At 51.3% G+C, this 20,512-nt stretch overlaps 1 protein-coding gene across 4 annotated transcripts in view; it reads left to right on the top strand.

Annotated features, from left to right (window-relative positions):
* SH3PXD2A (SH3 and PX domains 2A) overlaps positions 1 to 20,512 on the top strand; it is a 246,197-nt gene that overhangs the window by 156,029 nt on the left and 69,656 nt on the right. For all 4 annotated transcript variants that reach the window (XM_049855963.1, XM_049855962.1, XM_049855966.1 and 1 more), the window contains exon 6: positions 1,551 to 1,579. In XM_049855963.1, the coding sequence (XP_049711920.1) occupies positions 1,551 to 1,579 (29 nt within the window). The remainder of the gene's footprint in view (positions 1 to 1,550; positions 1,580 to 20,512) is intronic.

Raw genomic sequence — 20,512 nt, 5'->3', positions numbered from 1 at the left:
TCCCGGGCCTCACTCCCAGCATTCCAATTCAGTAGCTTCTGAACCCAAACTTTGGGAAATGTGAGAGCCTAGGAGAGGGCAAGCCCCTCATCTCTGGCTGTGTAGCTGAATTATCTTGAAGCTTAACAAACAACCCCAACAGCCCAGGGTACCCCTAGACCTCCAGAATCTGAATCTCGAGGAGTCTCCATGAGGTTGACTCTTCTCTCCTCCTTGTGAACCTACTGTCCCTTCCTCCATGAGACCTCCCTTTTGCCAATGGGCAGACCTCACTGGTCAGTTCACTTAGAGCAAAGATGGGCACTTGGCAGTTTCTTTAGACCTGGGGGAAATGGAAGGCATTTCCTTCCAGGCTCCAGACTGATCCCCTCAATTCCTGAGTACTTACAGGAATTCTCAGCATTTTAAGGGAGTGGGTTCACCTTTCTCAGTTCTCTGAGGCTTGCTGGATGGTGGGGAGGGATCAACGGCAAGAGCAAGGCCTTGAGGGCAAGTGGGGGCAGGATTTGAGAAATATGGCCAATCCGGGTCGTTGGTTATTCCTAGCTGGAGGGCAGGGCAGGGCAGGGCAGGCTCAGGCTCTGGTGGTCCAGGGCAGGTAAATGAAGCCAGGGAGGGGTTAAGCACCTAAGGTCACCACCAATAATTGTCAGCCCAATGCTCATTTATTCAGAAGCTCACCTCCACTCCCTGCCACTTCCAGTCTCCCGGTTACCCTTCAGTAAGGCTGGCTCTGGTACCTCACCTGCCTGGTACTGAACCCCAGCTTCCCCACCTTGATCTTTAAAGAGAAAGACCTACAATCAATATTTGTTGATCACCTATTTATCACCAGGCCCAGGGGACTTAGTGGGAGGGAGCAAGCCACAGAGAGCCTTCAGTATGGGGGTGTGGGTGCTGACTTCAATCAAAGGGTCACACAAATTGTGATGATGAGGAAGCCAAAACTGAGATCCCTTTTCTACAACAGGGGAGGATTTCGAGGACAGGGGAGGATTTCTAGGAAGGCAGGTCAAGATGGTGCCCCTTGGATGAGGACTTCAAGGCTGAGTGGGCGTGAGCCGTGAAAAGAATTGGGGAGGGGGATACGGGGGGGGCGGGTGGAAGCGGGCACCCTGGAGGGGGCAGGGGCTGGCACAGAGTAGGTTCTAGAGATGACCCTCCTGGGGCCTCAATTTCCCTATTTACAAAGTGCCTGCGAACCTGCCTCACCCTCCCCCAGCCGCTGAGGATGGGGGCTGATGCCCGGGTGGTGCAAGGCGGGAGGGGCCAAAATGCCCCTCATCTCTGGGCGGGCCGGGGCTGGGCGGGGTCAAGGGGGCGTCCGCGGCTGGGCCCGGCAGGGCGGGGCGGGTAATAGCTCGGGAGGCAGGGCAGGCGGGGACCCGGCGGGCGGGCGGCCGCGGCGCGCACGGAGCGTGCGGGTGCGGAGCGCAAGGCTGCCGGGCCAGGGATCACATGAGCAGCGCGCCGAGGACTGACCGCAGCTGCAGCCCTGCAAACCCGCGCCCGGCCCTAACCATGTCTATCTGTTGTTGCTTCTTTTTCAGGGACTATGGCAGTTCCAAGAGGAAGTCAGGTAAGGGGGCCTCCGGGCGTTTTTTCCTCTCACCTTCCCGCGTCGTGCACGCGCCCCTCCGGGATCCGTCTGCTCCTGCGAGGACTTTTGTTGGGGGTGGTCCTTGCCCGCCTGTACCCGCTTCAGTCGCCCCCCTTCCCCAGCCCATGCTCCTGAGGTCTCTAGTACTTGCACCTTCATTTTCCTCCCCCTACCCCCCCACCCCCGCAGCCCCGTCCCTCAGGCCCCGGGCTCTCCCTGATGGGAATACGGGTGGGTGCATGGGGAGTGGGGGGGTTTCTTGGAGGGCCTAAGTCTCCACAATGTTGTCAGCCGGATCCTTCACCCCCCTCCCCCCCTCCCCGGACTGCAGTGGCCACTGATAGGCTCTGCTGTGACTTCTTGGGTCCTTCCAGCGGTGCGGGGCGGCAGTGGTGAAGGGTTAATAGAGACACAGAGTTTATCCTGGCAGGGAGGCGAGAGCCAGGTCCCCTAGGGGGCTACACTGGAGTGACTGCAAATTTCTAGCGCCTGCACCGCAGATCTGTGTCCTCCTGTCCCTCCCCCAACTCTGAGCATGTCCTCTTTGCTGCGGGGGCGGGGGCTCTGCGTGCTGGCCAGCTGAGTCGGGGATGGGAGGGGGCCGGCCAGCCCTGGCATTTGCCTGACAGGTGCCAGCTCCCACCCAGAGTTTGCGAAGGGAGTGGAGACAGGGAGAGGCAGGCAAGTCCTTGGACACTGTGTGCTGGGCGCTGTCGGCTGGGGTCAGAAGAATTCTTCCTGGGTGGGAGAGGCTGGGTTCCATAAAGGCGTAGTTAATTGGAGGAGGGATGTCCCCGGGGCATTAGGGCTGGGGAGGGAAAAAAAAGGGGGGGCGGGGAGCAAATTCACTGTGTCTGCCTGTATTTATGAGGGTGGCAAGTACATGCAGCCCTGCGAAGGTCTGACCGTTGGTGTATGGAGAGTGTGTATAAGCACAGGGCTCATGATAATGGTTCATGTGTGAGGAGATATCCTGTCCAGGTGCCTTGGCCTGTGGATCATGTGTGCCCAGGCTCGAGGGATGGGCTGTGGATTGGGGTAGGTGTAATGACATGGCGTGTGTGTGTTTCTGAGTATGAGTTCGTAAGTGTACAAGTGCTGGCTTATATGGTTAATGTGTCCTAATGTTTAGGAGCATGTGTGTACATGGGTTGTGTGCAAACATGTACTGTGCATATACATGGGCGGTCTTGATAGCTGTGTGCTGGGGTACGTTTACTTGTTTGGGGACGTAGGGGTTGGTTATGTGTGCCAGGTTGTGGGTTGTAGTCTGTGTTCCTGTGCGTTTGTGTACCTGCTTGGGGCGTGCCTACTGTGGGTGAGATGCATGTTCGGTCACCTGGGCAGGGGGTGTCCAGGGCCTGCCTGCTGCAGAAGCCGCATTTCCTCCGGTAAACAGTGAAGTGAGGCTGTCTGATGAACCAGAGGCATCACCTGTCAGAGCTCCAGGTGGGAGGATTTCTGTCCTCCTGGCCTTTTTTCAGACCTCTCCCCACCCACCTCAGCCCCTAGCCATTCTTCCCAAGCCCCGGGAGTACTCAAGAGGCCTGTCATCTCTCAGACCAGAACTGGATGGAAGGGCAAAACTGGGGTTGTCTTCTGTCATAATCACCGTCTCCCCAAGAAACTTGCCCTGGGTCTTAGAGGTATAGTGTAATGGTTGAGCCTTGGCTCAAATCCTGGCTGCGTGTGATCTTGAACAAGCTTCATGAGCTCGCTATGCCTTGGTTTCCCCACCTGTAAAGTAGGAATGATAGTAGCACCTACCGTACATGTGGAGGATTAAATAAGTTAATGTGTAACAGCCCTAGCTCGTAACTACTGTAGAAGTATCAGCTCATCACCATCATCACTTTCCAAAGCCCTGGCATATAGTCCTGGTTCAGCTGCCAGTTTGCTCCTTGCGTGACCTTGGACACATCCCTTTGCTCTGGGTCTCAGTTTCCCCCCTGTAAAGTCAACGGCTGGACCAGACAAGCTCTTAGGTCACTCCCACTGCCATCTCTGAGACTCAGGGTCCGTGCTGCTTCCTAAGCAATGCAGGGCCCCACCCAAGCTGCCTCCCTCGGGGAAAGCCTCCCCCGGTTTCATGCTCAGGCCAGGAAAAGGATAGATGGGGAAATTTCATTTTCGTTGGTGTGCTTATGATAATAGCCACTTACCGTCACATGTAAAAGTGCCAGCTCTGGAGCCAGACAGCAGAGTTTGGAGCCTGGCTTCTCTCCTCTCTGACCTTGGCGGGTTTCTTACCCTCCCTTTGCCTGTTGTTTCCCCTGTAATCAGGGATAATATTCATGCCTTCCTCATAGGGTTATAATGAAGATTAAAAAACCAGAAACCAAACCTATTGCTGTCGAGTCGATTCCGACTCATAGCAACCCTATAGGACAGAGTAGAACTGCCCCATAGGGTTTCCAAGGAGCAGCTGGTGGATTCAAACTGCCGACCTTTTGGTTAACAGCCAAGTTCTTAACCTCTGCGCCACCAGGGCCCCTGTGATGAAGATTGGATAATTTATGTAAGCGTGCTTAGAATACTGCCTGCCACCTAGAAAGCTCTCCTAAGTGCTAGCTCTTGTTACTATTTATTGAGCATCTACTATGTGCTAGAACTTTATATGTTTCCTCATTTGCTGCTGAGAGCCACATTGCATGTTGGGTAGTGAGATTCTCATTTTACAAATGAGAAACTGAGGCTCCAAGAAGGTGACTGCCCACAGTTCATGGCAGATTGTGGATTTGAGCTCATATTTAGGGCTCTGCCCTGTTCTGTAATGAGAGGGCTCATGAAGCTTCCCGGGGTGACCCCAGCCAGGGACACTGGCACAGAGGAAACAGATGTTGTTCTTTGGTCATCACTGACTAAGTACAGAACCAAGATTTGAAAGAGGACGAGGGCAGGGGGTAGAGTCAACAGAAGAAGAAAGTCTCGGTCCTTGTGCTCAGGCAACTTATAGTCTAATGGAGGAAGGGGGTAGGACTGGTGACCTTGAAAACTGGAAAATAGTAGCCTGAAATTGCCTCTCTTTTCCTCCATTGAATCTGCTTCTTCCAGCATCTTCATCTCAGTAACTGACACCATCTACCCTGTTGCCCAAGCCCAGCGTCTAAAAGTCATCCTTGATTCTTCTCTTTCCCTCACCTGCCAGGTTGACCGGCAGACCTGTCCACTTCTCCCCACCTCTACCATCATACACTGTGAGAATTCCCTTCTCTTCAGGATGACTCCTAGCTTCTACCCTTGCTCTTCTACACGCCATTCTCCATGTAGAATGGCTAGAACCGTCTTTTAAAAATATATATATCAAATGATTTACTTCTCTGCTTGCATTCTCATCAAGGGCTTCCCATCCCACTTAGAATAAACTCCTTAGCCTGGTCTACAGAACCCTGTGTGTGATTTAGCCCCTGAGTGTTGGCCAGCTGAAATCAGGATGAAAGGGGTCTTGCTGACCTTGGCTCATATGCCTCTCAGCTCATATGCCTCTTGTCCTTTCTCCTACCCCTAGCATTCCCAGCCCTCTGCCCAGCCACATGGGTCACCTTCTGTTCCTTAAACAAATCAAGCTCGGTCCCAACACACGACCTTTGTATGTGCTGTCCCCTCTGCCTAGAATACTCTTCCTCAGTCTTTCACATGGCCGGCTCCTTCTTAAGATTTCTGCCTGTCATCTTCTCAGAGAAACTGCCCTGTTCCTCCACTGCCTGGCTGCCCCCACAAGTCACCCTGCTTCTTCCCTCCGCGTCTCTTATCACACTAATTATCCCGTATTTTTTTTTTTTGTTTATTTTCTGTCTCTGACCACTGAGATGTCAGCTCCCTGAGAGTAAAGACCTTGGCCGAAGGGCTCGCACCAGTACTGACACCCACTCGTACTTGCTGAATGGGTGGATGGATGAATGGAAGAGGGCATGCGTACATGGATGGCTGAACACTTGTCATCACTGTGGTACAGATTAGGAAAGAGAAGTTGCTGCTCACTCAAATCGGGAGGCAAGAACTGAACAGAGTTTTTCTGGCTTTGGGTAATCCAGAGAGCGCATGTGCCAAAAGTAGGGGAGCAGGCCTGAGCAGGGCTATTTTGGAGACCTGATGCTTCAACTAACCTTACTGAGCACCAACTGTATGCCAGGTACTCTGTAAGATATTGAGGTTACAGGAATGTGTATTTCTGCCCTCAGGGAGTTTATAATTTTCTATGGGTGGTGTAGAGCTCTGGTGGCACAGTGGTTAAAGAGGTTGGCCCGCTAACCAAAAGGTCAGCAGTTCGAATCTACCCGCCACTCCTTGGAAACCCTATGCAGCAGTACTGCTCTGTCCTATAGGGTCTCTATGAGTTGGAATCGACTCAACAGTAACAAGTTTGTTGTTAGTTTGGATGGGTAATGAGGGAGCCCTGGTGGCGCAGTGGTTAAGCACTCAGCGACTCCGCGGGAGGAAGATGTGGCAATCTGCCTCCGTAACAGTTTACAGCCTTGGAAACCCTATGGGGCAGTTCTACCCTGTTCTTTAGGGTCACTATGAGTCGGAATAGACTTGACTGGCAACAGGTTTATAGCCTAGCCAAATCGACCATCACACCTGTAAAATGGAGTGGTCACTGTAGCAACGACTTGATAGGCAGTTGTGCAGGTTCAATGAGGCAATGCAGTTAGAGGTCTTTTATGGTACCTGGCAGTAGGAAGGGCCTGTTGTTGTTAGCTGTGGTTGCTGTCCCAGGAGGAGCACTGTTCCAGGAGTCTAGAGGGGCTGGGGCAGGCTCCCCAGAGCAGGGGTTTCGCATCAGACCTGCCAAGATCTACTGGTGCTCTCTCACAGTTCTCTGCAAAACTCTTTCCTCAGGTGCCTTAGCTGAGGAGTTCTGAGTTCTGCCACTAGGGGGCGCAGGCAGCCACGGATCCCGTAGGATGCTCACAGCCCTCGGGTTACTGCCAGGCCCAGGGCCTGATGCTCCTCCCCACCCCAGTCCTGTGATGAGCTCTAGCTCGTTTAAATGCAAATAAGGTTGCTCAAGAGTGTTGCGAGTTTGTTCTTTTAGTCAAGTGTTGATGTTCCTCATGAAATTCTGTTTACTTTATCCTTTTTCTTGGAAAAGTGGTGAACTCAGTGCAGTTTCCATCTTCGTGATTTTATCTCCATTATTAGGCTGAGTCAATGAGATCAGCGTTACTATAGTTACATTGTGGAGAAGCACTGTTACTTGGGGTTAAGAGTTTGGGTTTTGGAGTCAGAGATTTGAACGTCAGCACTGTCACAATGAGTTCTGTGAGTGGCCCTGGCAAATTGCTTAGCCTCTGGCCTCCACGTCCCCATGTGGAAAATGGGGGTAAAATAGTGCCTGTCCCCATGGAAAGTAAGGATTGAATTAGCAGAGTGCCTAGCACATAGTAAGCTCCCAATAATAGTAGCTGTCATGGCTGTTGTTATTTTAATTTTTGATAGATTCTGAAAGGTGAGGAGAAATTGACCCTACCTAAGACTCGAGCTTAAAATGACCTAACTAAGGTGTTTATTTCCATTCTGTGAGCCTTGGGCCTCGTCCCCGAGGAGACAGGACTTGTCCTCAGCAGCTGCTGAGTATTTGCAGAGTTAAGAACACAGACTCTGGAGCCAGAATGCCTAGTTTCATGCCCCAGTTCTGTCCGCTGGGTAATCTTGGGCAAGTTCTTAACCTCTCTGTGCCTCACCATTAAAAATGGCCATAACGATAGCACCTCATCTGGTTGTGTGAGGACTGAATGGAGTTAACAAATGTAACTCTTAGCGCTGTGTCTGGCACAGAGTAAACACTAAGGGGTTAAGCCCACCACTTGTCTGTCCGTTTGTCACACTGTAACTTGTGTGTTAATTTGTTACTTTGACCGTGTCACTTTGCATGTTACTTTGAACGTGTTATCAGGAAGGACCAGTCCCTGGAGAAGCACATCCTGCTTGATAAAGGAGAGGGTCAGGAAAAAAGAAGACGACCCTCAACGAGATGGATTGACGTGGTGGCTGCGACAGTGGGCTCAAGCATAACAACGATTGTGAGGATGGCACAGGATCGGGCAGTGTCATTCTGTTGTGCATAGGGCCACTATGAATCAGAACCAGCTCAATGGCCCCTAAACACCACCAAGGGTTAAGCTCTTCTTATTATTAATAGGAGGCTCTCAGACAGGAGGGAGCCTTGCCTTTGGCTTTTGCCCTCCTCCAGGAGTGACTCCTCTCTGTCTCGTCAGATGGGGGGAGGCAGAGCGAGCACCATCTCATAATTGCCATCAAGCTTCACAGCAACCCAGCTCGGTGGTCTTGTTCCCATTCTATAGAACAGGAAAAGGAGTTAAGTGACTTACCCAAGGTTACCCAGCCGGGCAAGCACAGGATTCAAATCAGGTCCTTCTGACTCAAACCCCTTTCCTCTAAAGTCTTTCCTCCTGAGCCCAAGGGACGCACAGGTGACCAGGACTCAGGCTTTGAAGGCATCTAGACTGGGACAGTGCCTGTCCCAAGAGATTCCCCTCCGCCCCGGGGTTTCTAGGAGAAGGGACCCATTGGTCACGAAGGCATTCTTAGTTGAGTAAAGGACCCTTCTGTAGGGTGTGGCTAATAGCCCCTTAATTTCCCTTTTTATGAGTTGGTTTTCAGTAAACTGGGTTTGCTTAAAGCAAGACCTGCCTGTAAGTCCTGGCTACTAGAAAAATTTAGCCTATCCTCCTCCTTTTATACATGAAACTGCTAAGAAAAGGCACTACCTGCCCAAGGTAAGGGGTGAGCAGACCCTGGTCTCCTGCTCCTCACTCCCACCAAGCCCTGGGCGCAGGTGGTGGGGAGTACCATTGTGAGGCAGAGAAACGTGCCTTGTTTTCTCCAAGATAAATGCCTCAGCCGCACAGAGAGTAGAGCTCAGCTCTCTGCCTCAGCCCGGGCTTGCCCTGCTCTGCTCACAGCCACAGTGGGCAATGGATGGAACAGCAGCGGCCTCAGCTCCACTCCAGTGAAAGGTTCCATGAGGCTTCCATTCTCTTAAGCGGTTGCTGGCTCTTGGCCCCGTGGAGCTCACAGCTCAGCTGAGAAGGCCGGACAAATTCAGGGTTCCATTAGCTAATACAAGGAGGGAAGCTGTGATCCGGGGCTGTGGGCATCAAGTGGGAGAGGATAGCCAAGATGAGAGAGGCTGGAGATGTGTCCTGGAGGGTGGGGGTGACTGCAATATGCAGAGCGGTGTGGGGAGAGTGCCCCCGGTGGGACCAGCATGAGCCAGGACATGGAGGCTAGAATGAGTTTACCAGTTTGAGGGAAGGAGAGGTGAGGTGTCCAGCCCGGCAGGAGGGAAGAGAGGGCTAGGGAAGGACAGCAGGAGCTGAGTCTGCAAAGGAAGCCGTGGAGAGTAGTACATCAGGAGGACTTTTCAAAGCAGTTATCCAGGCTTTCTGGTCTGCCTGAGCCACCCATCCTCAGTGAGAAAGTCCCAGGCTTCTTAGGGAACACGGCCAAGATATTCCTGGTACCCCCCAATGGCAGTTCCAAAAGCAAACGTGTCCCATGAAGGCATAAGATCCTGGCACATCTCACGTGGGCTGGGGTTTTTAAACGATTTTTATTTTTATGGCTCTGGGTCCTCAGCCTGATATCCCCCCCTGGAGTCCAAAGCCGTCAAGTTGGACATGAAAGGAGGCTGATTGATTTGGCCGCTCTGCTGCCGGCCCATGTGGCAGTGATGCGATGGAGAAAGTGAATGTGCTGCTCACGCATCTCTCTGTGCCACAACTTCCCCCGCCAGAGGCATCGCAGCCCCACTGCCCCACTAGCCTGGACGTGAAGCTGGGGTGAGGGTGGAAGGGTCCCCAAATCCTGGAATCACACTTCTTGCTCCCAGGAGGGAGGCAGCCAGCTGGTCACCTCAGTTCCCTCAGCCCTGCTTTCTTGGCTTCTACCTACCGAGTCAGCATCTCTAGGAGTTGGGCCCTGGAGTTTGTATTTTGACAGGCTCCTCAGGGATCCTGATGCCAAACAGCATTGAATTTTGGGTGCATCAGGCCTGTGGGTTGGTGGCAGTGTTCAGGGTAGACAGGTAGTGAGGCAGCAGGAGGAGCATCTGGCTTCCAGAAGGGACGGGAGCCCTCAAGATAGACCGGGTGACTGGATGGAGCTGCGCCTTAAAGATGCATTTTAATCATCTCCTGATTCAGGTGTGGGCCACAAGGCCGGCAACAGAGGCCAGCCAGAGGACAGTGGATCCTCAGCGTCTTACCCCTAAAACACCGGTCTACCATTTGGGGCCTTGGAGAATGGCTATTTAAGGGGCCTGTTCAGCCACTGACCTCCCTTCTAGCCCCATCAGGAGGCAATGACGAGACTCCCTTTTCTTTCCACAAGGTTTTTTTGGGGGGCGGGGACACCCACATGTGGTCCAGCAAAGAAATGCTTCCCTCCTCAGCCCTCAGCCAGAAAGTAACTTGTCCCTCACTTCAGCTTTTTGGTTTATAGGCGTGTGACAAAAGAGGCAACATTTCCAGTCACGATGAAGCCAATGGAAAAACAAAGATTTGGGGAAAATCTGCATTGTTTATTGTTTTAGCACCTTTTTCTGATCTAAAGTTACTTTGTTTAGAAACAGAAATGTGGCGTGTGTAACTTAGTTGGCTCATATGACATTTTTATAATTGGGCAGTTTTGAAATGTGAAGGAAAAAAAAAATGTTTTTTCCGAAGTTTTAGTAAAACTAAAAGTTTGCAGGAAAAAGTGTTTTTTTCCTGAATCTTTCTGTTCTACCCCCTGGATCTTGTCATTGCCACATGTGCCACAGGCAGCTGGTAGAAAGATGGATTTTGTTAATGTTAGAACTGGAGTCTTGTACCAAGACAACTGGGCCGTGTCAAAAAGTCTCCTCACTTTCCTGTGCTCAGAAGGAAGCGTTCACCACCTCTTCCAGACCCTTCCCCTTGATGCCACTGTCTGGCTAGTGAGTGCAGTGGCCAAGGAGAGGGCCCCCCTGCAAGTCTCTGGGACTGCCTTTCCCATTATCTCAGTATCCCCAGCTCAGCCTTGGACCACCTGAGACTCTCTGAGCATTGGTTCAGGGTCATGGTCAGGGTCAAGGTTGGGTGCATAACCCCAAGGAGGGTGAGGTCCTTGTAAAGCAGTGATGACAGACTAGTGACAAAAAGCCAAACTAAGACTGTACATTGGCAGTGCCCTCCCTATCTCCCCCATCAGGAAAACCTTGCAAATGTGCAGATATGAGCACCCCTTGTCCTGGCTCTGCCTGCTCCCTGCCACATACCATCCTGCCATCTCTCCTTCCACCCAGTAGCTCCAAGATCTCTCCATTCATTCCCCTTTTGTGTTTGAACACCACATTCTGATTAAGAGAGTCTTTCCTCCCGCTTCCTTGCCTACCTTGGTTGCTCTCTCTGCTCAAAGCCCACAGCTGTTTCCACAATAGTAGCAGCTCTTTCCCGAGGCCAGAAAGGGGTACTCTTGGAGGTGGTATTGATGGGAAGCAGTTTCTGAATGGATCTGGTGGTACAGGTCCCTAGTTCTAGACCTTCCCCTTCCAGGATTAAGTGGCTCCTGCCAGACCTACTGGGACTTTCCTGGCTCTGGCCATGGCTAGCTTGTAGGTTTGTCCAGTGAACACCTTGAGTACCTACTATGTGCCAGGCCCTGTGGTAGAACCCCAGGGATACCAAGATGAATATGATGAGGTCCTTGCCTCAGAGGACCACAGTAGGGTGGGGAAGATGAGTAAGTAAACAATTATAATGTGTCAGAGTGCTATGATGGGTGGTGGCGGAGGGGGGATGCGGTGCAGAGTGATACAGGAGCCTCCAGGTGAGGCACACAGCCCTGCCTAGGGATTGGGGGAGCTGAGCAAGGCTTTTCACACTTCAGCTGCTGAGGTTTTTAAATGCACCAGCCAGATGGAAAGGGAGAGGAGCCATACAGAGGATGTCTGATCAACCCCACCATCAGCTGTCCCAGGCCACTACATCTTCTTTTAATTTTATTTATTGTTGTTGTTGAGAATATACACAGCAAAACATACCAATTCAACCTTTTCTACATGTACAATTCAGTGACATTGATTACATTATTCAAGTTGTGCAACCATTCTTACCCTCCTTTTCTGAGTTGTTCCTTCCCCGTTAACGTAAACTCACTGGCCCCTAAGGTTCCTGTCTAATCTTTTGAGCTGCTGTTGTCAACTTCATCCCATATAGATAGTTCTTAAAAAAGCATAATGCTTGAGGCAGATATTTTTTACTAGTTAAGCTAAACTGTCATTTGGTTTTAAGAAAACTTCAGGGGATATTTTTGGTCTAAGGTTTAAAGATTATCTCAGGGCAATAGTTTTGGAGATTCATCCAGTCTCCATGGCCCCAGAAAATCTTCATTCCATGAAAATCTGAAATTCTAGTCTGCATTTTCCCCCTTTTGATCAGAATTCTTCTAAGTGTACCACATCTTCCAGAGTAGGCTTGGGCATCCCTGCACATCCCTGGTACCTCCTGTGTGGTGCTGTTTCAGAGATGCTGTTGCAGATTGCCACTAGTTTGCTAAAATTGTTGACGTTTTAAAAATGCTCATTATAAAATTAGATCTCCCTGGATGGAGAGAGCTTGTCCAAGGGGCTGCCTGGACCGTTTTCCTGTTGTTAGGAGGACTCTGGTCTTATTTCCTCATCTTTGAAAGGAGTCTGTAGATCCCAACTCCATGTGATTGCAAAGCCCTAGCCCCTCCGGCCAATTGCCTAGTGCTAGAAGTGTTCATTAAATATTTGACTAACAGGCTGAAGCCTGTTGGGTAAGGAATCTTTGTCCAGTGGGAACTCCCCAGTGGCTGATGGTGGGGTTGACAGGACAGAGCAGAGAAGGGACCCTGGAAACTGGTCAGTTTAGCCCAACCTTTCTAAGCTTGTGCAGTGAGGCTGGGACAGAGGCCCCTGAGCACTGGGTCTCCCTCCTGGCTTCTCCCCTGGGGTGTAAGCTCAGCATTGGCCAGAGACCCTGAGCAGTGGTGCGGAAGGGTTAACTCCTCAGAGAGCTCACACACACTTCTGACCCACCACTGTCCTCCGGGCCCTCTCAGCTGCAGCCTGGGCATAGCTCCGTCACGTGAGAGCCAGATGTGGGGATTTCCCAAGCGGTGATCTGCGTGCATGCGCGTGCACTCATTCACGTGTGTGTATACAGTGCTGTTTACGTGGCATCTGAGAGCTCAGGGATTGGTCCAGAGCCACGTAGAGCAGGGGAGGAACAGGGCGCAGAGCAGGGGAGGAACAGGGCGCAGAGCAGGGGAGGGATGGGGCTCCCCACAAACATCGAGGGGGCCCGAGCCCTGTGCCCACCTGACCTTGTAGAACGTTGTAGATAAGCGAGTTGTTCCTGCTCAGACTTCCATTTCCTGCAACATTCATCTTGCCAGAAGACCGTATTAGTTATGGATACTTTTTTTTAAAACTTCTTTGAAGGGCTTTATAGCAGATGCTAGAAGCCAGCAGCCTTTCAGGGATGTTCTGCTGGGCTTAGGGGCTGCCATCAGCTACCCTGCCCGGCATGAGGTTGGCTCGGGGTCTTTCTTAGCCTGAGAAGGCCTGTTTGTGGCTCAGGAGGCAAAGCCTGGACTAGAGAGAAGGGAGGTGCCGAGCAGGCCCCGGCAGTGGGGTAAGTCAGGGTTCAGTTTCCCTACGAAACCCTTGGAACTGAGAACAATAAGGGTTCATCCTTCAGCCACCAAGGGTTTATTGGGTGCCTGTTGTGTTCCAGGTGCTGACAGGGCTAAGACGCTGAAGGAGCTTTGGATATGATGGGGGAGAGTTATAACAAATTTTTATTAAGCACCTACTATGTGCCAGATGGAGCCCTGGTTGTTCAGTGGTTAAGAGCTTGGCTGCTAACCAAAAGGTCAGCAGTTTGAATCCACCAGGCGCTCCTTTGAAACCCTATGGGGCAGTTCTACTCTGTCCTATAGGGTCGCGATGAGTTGAAATCCACTTGATGGGAATGGGTTTGGTTTGTGTGCCAGACACATCCTGGGGCTCTAACTAGATATCCTGGAGATAGAATAATACAAAGATCCTGCCCAGGGCAAAATGAAGGGGCAGCAAACCTGGAAAAATAGGCCACCCTCGACCTCAGTTCAGGAGTGAACCTCTCCCCCAGTTCTTGCCCGTTTGGGATTCATCTCTCCCCCTCCGCCAAGTATCCCCCCAGCCCATCCCTCTCCTTCTCCAGTCCCTGGCAGTGTCCAGCCAGGTGTCAGCTGAAGCCTTCTGGGCCCTGACCCAAAGTGGGGTCCAATTATAGATTTGAGGCCTCCAGGACTCCCAGCCCTGCTGAACCCCCCACCACAGACCCCCCTGGAGCCCAGTCTGCTGTGCCTGACACCCAGCCTGCCTCATGCTTGAGTGTGGGCAGCCCCAGGAAGTAAGGGTGAACACGAATGGTAGCCCAGAGCATTCCAGGCAGGTAGATGAGTGAGCTGCCCTACTTCCCCATACCTATGGGACTCCTGAAGCAGGTAGGACCGTGTGGAGGGTGTCGGTGCTTGTGAATATCTGTGCCCCTGTTTCCAAGGATGGTAATAGCCAAGGGCCCCCAGCTATGCACGTGGTCAATGCTCGTTAAATAGCTGGTGGTTGATTCATTGATAATCTGATAGCTGCGTCTGGAGAAAACAAGACATTCCGCTTCTTGTAGTCTTGGGATGGGAATGTCTGCCCAGAGTCCATTGCTGTTGGCTCCATGATTCCATCTGTGAAGACTGAGCCCGGGGAATGAGAGGGCTGCAGGGGTGGGGGGCTGGACATCAGCGGCTGTTGGCTTCATCCTGCTTCTCCGGCCCCCATCTCTATGGCTGCCTCTTCTCTGTGCAAGCACAGATACTGCCTTTGACTGGGGCTTCTGAGGGAGCTGGAGAGGGGATAGCACAGTAAGTGAGGGAGGACCACCAAGGCAGGCCACCCAAGGAAGGGGGCTGGCTGGGAACTTTGAACCCTGAACAGGGTTGAGTTTTTGTCTTCTCTGCATGCAAACGCCCAGGCTTCGGGAGATGAGAGAACCTGAGAACTGAGGGGGAGGCCGCAGCCCAAGGGGTTGCCATGGGATCAGACAGCAGCTGCTGGGAGCAGAGGCTAAGAACCCTGCCTGCCTCCCCACCCAGCCAGCACCCCTGTCCGCCCACAGCGCTTCTGACTGACCGCAGCACCTGTCTTCAGTCAGGACGCAGCGGGCCTCCTTATGGTAGGGGGGAGGTGGGGGAGGGAGGGTGGCAGTCCCTCCTTTGGCCCCTGCCAGGGCAGCCCCTCTGGGCAGCTGCAGCACTCCCAGGGGTATCCTTGGCCTCTCCACCCACACACACTCGGTTTGGACTGACCCTTCTGGGCCCACCCACCCTGTTCCCCACCTGAGCAGGGAAACCGACTGTTCCCTGACCGCAGAGCCCAGTGGCCCGGCGGGTCAGTGCTGCATTCCTGCCCCGGGTTTGGCTGCCCCCATGTTTGCTCTGAATTTTGGGAAAGGCAGCTCCTGGGGAAGGAGGCAGGCCTCTTGCTAAGCACAAAAGGAGCAGGAATATGATAGCCTTTAGAAAGAGAATCCCAGCAGAGATAACTGAGGACTTGGTCAATGTGGGGGCCATCCCTTGGGTTAGGATCCCTTTGTTCTCAGTTCCCGGCCCCATGTTGGTACTTACTGCAGCAATGTAACCAGACAAATACCTGGGAAGCAAGAACCCTGGAATCACACTACCTGGGCTTAAGACTGGTGCCATCACTTCTTGCTATGGGGCCTTGGATAAGAGCCTTAACTTCCCTGAGCCTCTCTTTCCTCATCTGTAAAAAGCAGATTGTTGTAAGGAAGATGATACTCATAAAATGTTTGACATGATGTCCAGCCTCAGTGCTAAGTGGAAACTGGTATAATTATCCTAGCCCCAGTACTGCTTATCACTCACTGTGTGATCTTAGGCAAGTTACTTCCCCTCTCTGGGCCTGAGTCTCCATGTGCTCCTTCCAGCCTGTGAGGTACAGCCAAGAAGAAAGAAATGTTGGGGGTGAGAGGCGACCTAGAGACAAACAATGGCCAGGTTTCCCATTTAGGACTTACTTTCTGTCTTTACGAAGACACCCACCAGAAATTCAGCCCTACTCAATGTCTTCGTGAGTACTTTTAATTTGTAAGTTCTTTAGCTAGGAAGTCTGTGTGGTCCAGAGCCTGAGGCTTTGGGCAGGACCAACTACGTAATTTGCAGGGCCCAGTGCAAAATGAAAATACAGGGTTTCTTGTTCATAAATTATTAAGAATTTGAACATGGTGACAGCAGAGCATTAAATGAACCACGAGGTCGTTCTAAGCATGGGACCCTGTGTGACTGCACAGGTCACACCCCCATGAAGCCAGGCTCCCCCTGGAGGCTGAGTATAGGAGGCAGGGCCTGGGTTCTGAGCTGCCGCTGTAGCAGCATAAACCCCTCACTCTTTCTAGTGTAAGGGCATTATTTCATGAGAAGATGGCTACTGCTGCTCAACCCGGAGCAAGCTGCATGAGTTCCACATGTGAAAAGTGGCTCACGTACCCAACAATTGTACAGTTCCAAACTTTTTTGCCCGTGTGACTTTTCATTTGAAAGTCATGTTTGGACTATTGTTTGTTCTCTGCCCTGGCCATTTGAATTTGTGACATGCCCTTCCTGATGGCAGTCACATTGCTTTCCCTGTTGTGCCTCTGCTTCTGCTGCTCTGAGTAGGACAACCTGTGTCAGATCTCCTAAAGTGAATACCACTTAGGCCTCATGGCTATCAGACCATCCCAAAGATGCACTCTAACTTTGGTGAAAACTCTTCTGGCAGGTTTCACCCAGCATGGTAACAGAAGCTTTAGGTATATAAACTTCATATGTGACTCTCTTCAAAAACAGGCTCTGAGATGGCAGATAAGATATGATCCGGTTAGGCAATAAACCAAAAAACCTATTGCCTTTGTGTTGATTCTGACTCATAGCAACCCTATAGGACAGAGTAGAACTGTCTCATAGGGTTTCCAAGGAGTGGCTGGTGGATTCAAACTGCCGACCTTTTGGTTAGTGGCCAAGCTCACTGTGCCACCAGGGCTCCTTCATCATCATCATCATCATTATTATTGAATAATAGCATTAGCAGCTGCCTGGCCCCGATTACTGCAACTGGGCACTGTAAGTGGTAGCCGAGTTTTTTGGTGGTCTAGTCAAAAAAGAAAAAAAAAAAACCATGTAGAGTTTATAGAACCCAAGAAATCTAACCTTGTGCAAAGTTTGGTTGTACAAACAGGGAGAAAGGACTAGAATATAAAGGCAATTATTAGAAACCATTTCAAGGCTGCAGTGAGGGCAAGACGGTAAGAACAATAGAATTCCCAAAGAAGGAGAGGTTTTGCATGTCCAGTGAGCTGAGATCTTGAAGGATGGAAGTTCTTGGAGAAATCGTGCATTCCATTTGAGGCTTCTGGCAGGGTTCCTGCTTCTCCTCCCCTCCCAGGAGCCCTGGGAAGGGCTGTGTAAGCTGATAAGGCAGGTGACCCTGCCCTGGTCCCCCAGAGCTTTTGGTCCTCTTTCGCTCTCTGTGGAGTTTGTGCTGCTGGCTCTTCTCATTCCTGTCTCTCCCAGCTGGGCTTGCAGCCCGCTCTGGATTTATTCATTTGGATGGGTGTGACTTGCTTTACACCAGGGAGGGATTCCTGGAAACATGGTTTGAGACTAGATTTGGGTAAATTGAACCCAATTTTCACTGCTCTGGAGTTACCCAAGGTTAAAAGAAAGCTTACCATGAACCGATAAGGAAAGGCTCCCTTTCCTAACTCAGTTCTATCCAGTTATTTTTTCTGTAGGACTTGGGTATGTGCTGTTTGGGGGAAGCTTCCTTAGAGGTAGGGGCACCTGCAGTGTTGGTCTTTGATTTCTCATAATCACCTGGATCTGCAGGATGGAAGTTCAGGTTTGGAATCAAAGTACCCACAGGTCACTGGATTTGGCCATGACCTGCAGCCACCTGGTTTTCTCTGGTCCTGGATTCTGGCAGGTTTTGCAAGCAGGAAGGGGTGACTGTGGCAGGGACATGATCCTGTGGGATGGCCTAGCGAGGGAGCCTGTCTGCAAGCCTCCCATCTCTCAGGCATCACTGCTGACACCACCAGCTTTGTGTTCTCCCCCACCCCCTGTGTGCCAGAGTCTAACTTCTATTCTTCCAAACCTTCCATAGGCATTGGGCCATTTTGGCCTTAAAATAACCCTTCAAAGAAGGCAAGGGAGCTATTTCCATCACCACTTTACAGAAGAAGAAAAAGAGGCCCCGAGATTTACTAAATTGCCCAAAGTCAGTGAGCTAAGTGACAGAGTAAACACAAGACCCAAGGTTTTTATTTTTATTATTACTGGTCCACTTCTCTGCCCTTTGTGCCTCCTGAATCATCTGCTTTTTTTAACTTGGGCTTCTACATAGTGAGCGTGTGTTAAAGTGGTTGCCCTGGAAAGGAGATCTGTTTTTCTGGAAAGATTCATTTTAGCCATGGTTTTTATACTTATATTATAGAGACTTGTAAGGTTTCTGCTAGGGAAGTCTAGAACAAGAGACAAGTACCTTGGAGATCCATGGGCCCAAAGGCTTAATTTTACAGATGTGAGCATTGAGGCCCAGAAAAGTTAAGCTACTTGCCCAAGGTCACACAGCTAGTTCTCAGCAAAACCAGTTGTCCAGATTCCCAGCCCAATGCCCCTCGCTTTTTACGAGCCCCAATGACCTGCTCTTCCTGCTGTCTTCCCTCCAGTGTCCACACTGAACCAATGGCCCTGTTGATTTGTGCTGGTCCCAGCTGCTCCCTTGGCCGCCCTGCCTGTGCTCTTTACCCTGGCTGTCTGTCTCCCGCTCTCCCAGCCCGGAGCCAGCAGCCTTGTCTGCCTGCTGGACGGACAGCCAGGGTGTGTGAGCCAGGGGCTCTCCTCTGAGCATTGTAATGAGACAGAAGGGGGTCCTTCCCACCCAGGAGAGGGCTTGTTAGGGTGGGCTGGAGAGAAGGGACTCTGAAGGGGGCCAGTTTAGGGTGGGAGCGGCGGAACTGGATTAATTCCACAGATCCAGGGTACTGGGAAATAAATCATGTTTTTTAAAATAAAACTTTAAGAAAAAAGACAGGCTTGTTTCTGGCCTGCTTCCCATTTTCCTTTGGAGAAAGGCGCATAGGCCTGCTGGGGGGCAGGAGGCAGGGGGTGGTGAAGAAGGCAGGCATGAGCCTGGCTTGGTGACTTAGCAGTGGGGACTCAGTTCCCAGGGACTGAGGGGGCCTCTGGCTCCTAAGCCTAGTGAGAGGCTCTGGCCTTAGGCCAATCCCTGTATGCCTCTGGGCGAAGTCCCCAGGATTCCCTGCACCCCAATCCCAGCTGACATGGTGTCCACACATGTCTATGGGAAGCTTCTCTGCCTGGATGCCAGCATTTTCTCAGCATGTCCAGTATCAGACACCATCTGGCCCTCATCCTTAAAGTTCCAGAAGTGTGATTTTCATGGTGCCCACCCCCCCGCCCCAGCTACTTGAACCCAGAGAGCCAGACTCATGCTAACTGAGCTGATGGGAGATGCTGCTGATCACAGCTAACCATCATCAAGCACTGGCTGTGTCCTAGGTACTGCGCTGAGCAAGCGCTTAATTACCTATGACCTCATTTAAATTTCACAGCAACACAGAAGCTTTACAATTTTTGCAACTGAAAAATCAGGCTCACATTGGTTAAGTAACTTCCCCAAAGGGGCAGAGCCTGGATTTGAACCCTGGCAGTCAGGCTCCAGAGGCCCTGCTAAATCTCTGTCAGAGCCCCCATCTGTTGGTTTACAATGAGAGCTGAAAGGGCCAGACCTCCCAGCTCCTCATAGGACCAACCTGCTCTTGGGAGGTGGCTTGCTGCGTGAGTGAGAGAGAGTTAGGTACTTTAAATGGTGAATGGCATCAAGCTCAGATCACCTAAGGTCTGTGCCTTCCCCTCAAGACATGGACACTGTCCCAGCTGTGTGACCTTGGACAAAATATTTAACCTCTCTACTCCAGTTTCTTCATCTGCAAAATAGAGGAAATAATAGTCCCTGCCACTTTTGGTTTATTGTGAAAAATGAGTTATTATATGAAAGTGCTAATGATTGGCTCAGTCAGTGTTGTGTGAATGTTCATGGCTATTAGGGTTGTCACCATCCATCACTGGGTCAGGCAGCTCTCCTGGCTAGCACTGAGAGGGCAGTGTGGGGTGTACCTTTCAGACTAGCACCTCAATGTTGCCTTTTAATTGTCCCTACCTCAGCCGATGCTCTCCTGCCTTGGAGGCAATGAACAGCCCAGCAGAGAAAGTGCGAACCTTGGGGTCCCCCAGACCTGCTTCCATTTCTGGCTCTGCCACTCTGTGGTTGTGGGAACTTGGGTCAGTTAATTCTCAGGTTGAAACTCAAATTCCACACCTGTTAAATGGAGCTAAAATTTCCTACCCACCTCTTGAGGGTGTCATGGGGAAAATGGGCCACTGTAGGTAGACCATCAATACTTGTTACATGGTGACCCTCTGATAGTCTAGAAACGTCCATACCATTGGTCAAGCTAAGAGGTTTCCACATCGTTATGTTACTATATTGTACCTCAAAGTTGTATGTTATGTTACACTGCTTTGATTTTGCTCCTCTTGCCAGGAGGACAACTTTTAACCCCATTTCACAAATGAGGAGACTGAGGCTCAGATCAGTCACCACTGTCCGAGCCTGGAATAGAGAGCCCTCATCTCTTCTGGTCACTGAAGGCCCCTGCCCTTTTAGATGGGGGTGGGGGCGGGGGGGAGGAGGGGTGTGAGATTGGGGATTCTCTGAAATGAGGCTTCCTTATACTCTACCAGGGCTGGCCTGTCTCCCAGGGGTGGGGGTGGGGA

This window comes from Elephas maximus, chromosome 16 (genome assembly GCF_024166365.1).
Source record: "Elephas maximus indicus isolate mEleMax1 chromosome 16, mEleMax1 primary haplotype, whole genome shotgun sequence".
NCBI classification, from domain to species: domain Eukaryota; kingdom Metazoa; phylum Chordata; class Mammalia; order Proboscidea; family Elephantidae; genus Elephas; species Elephas maximus.
This window is presented reverse-complemented; position numbering and strand designations above follow the sequence as displayed.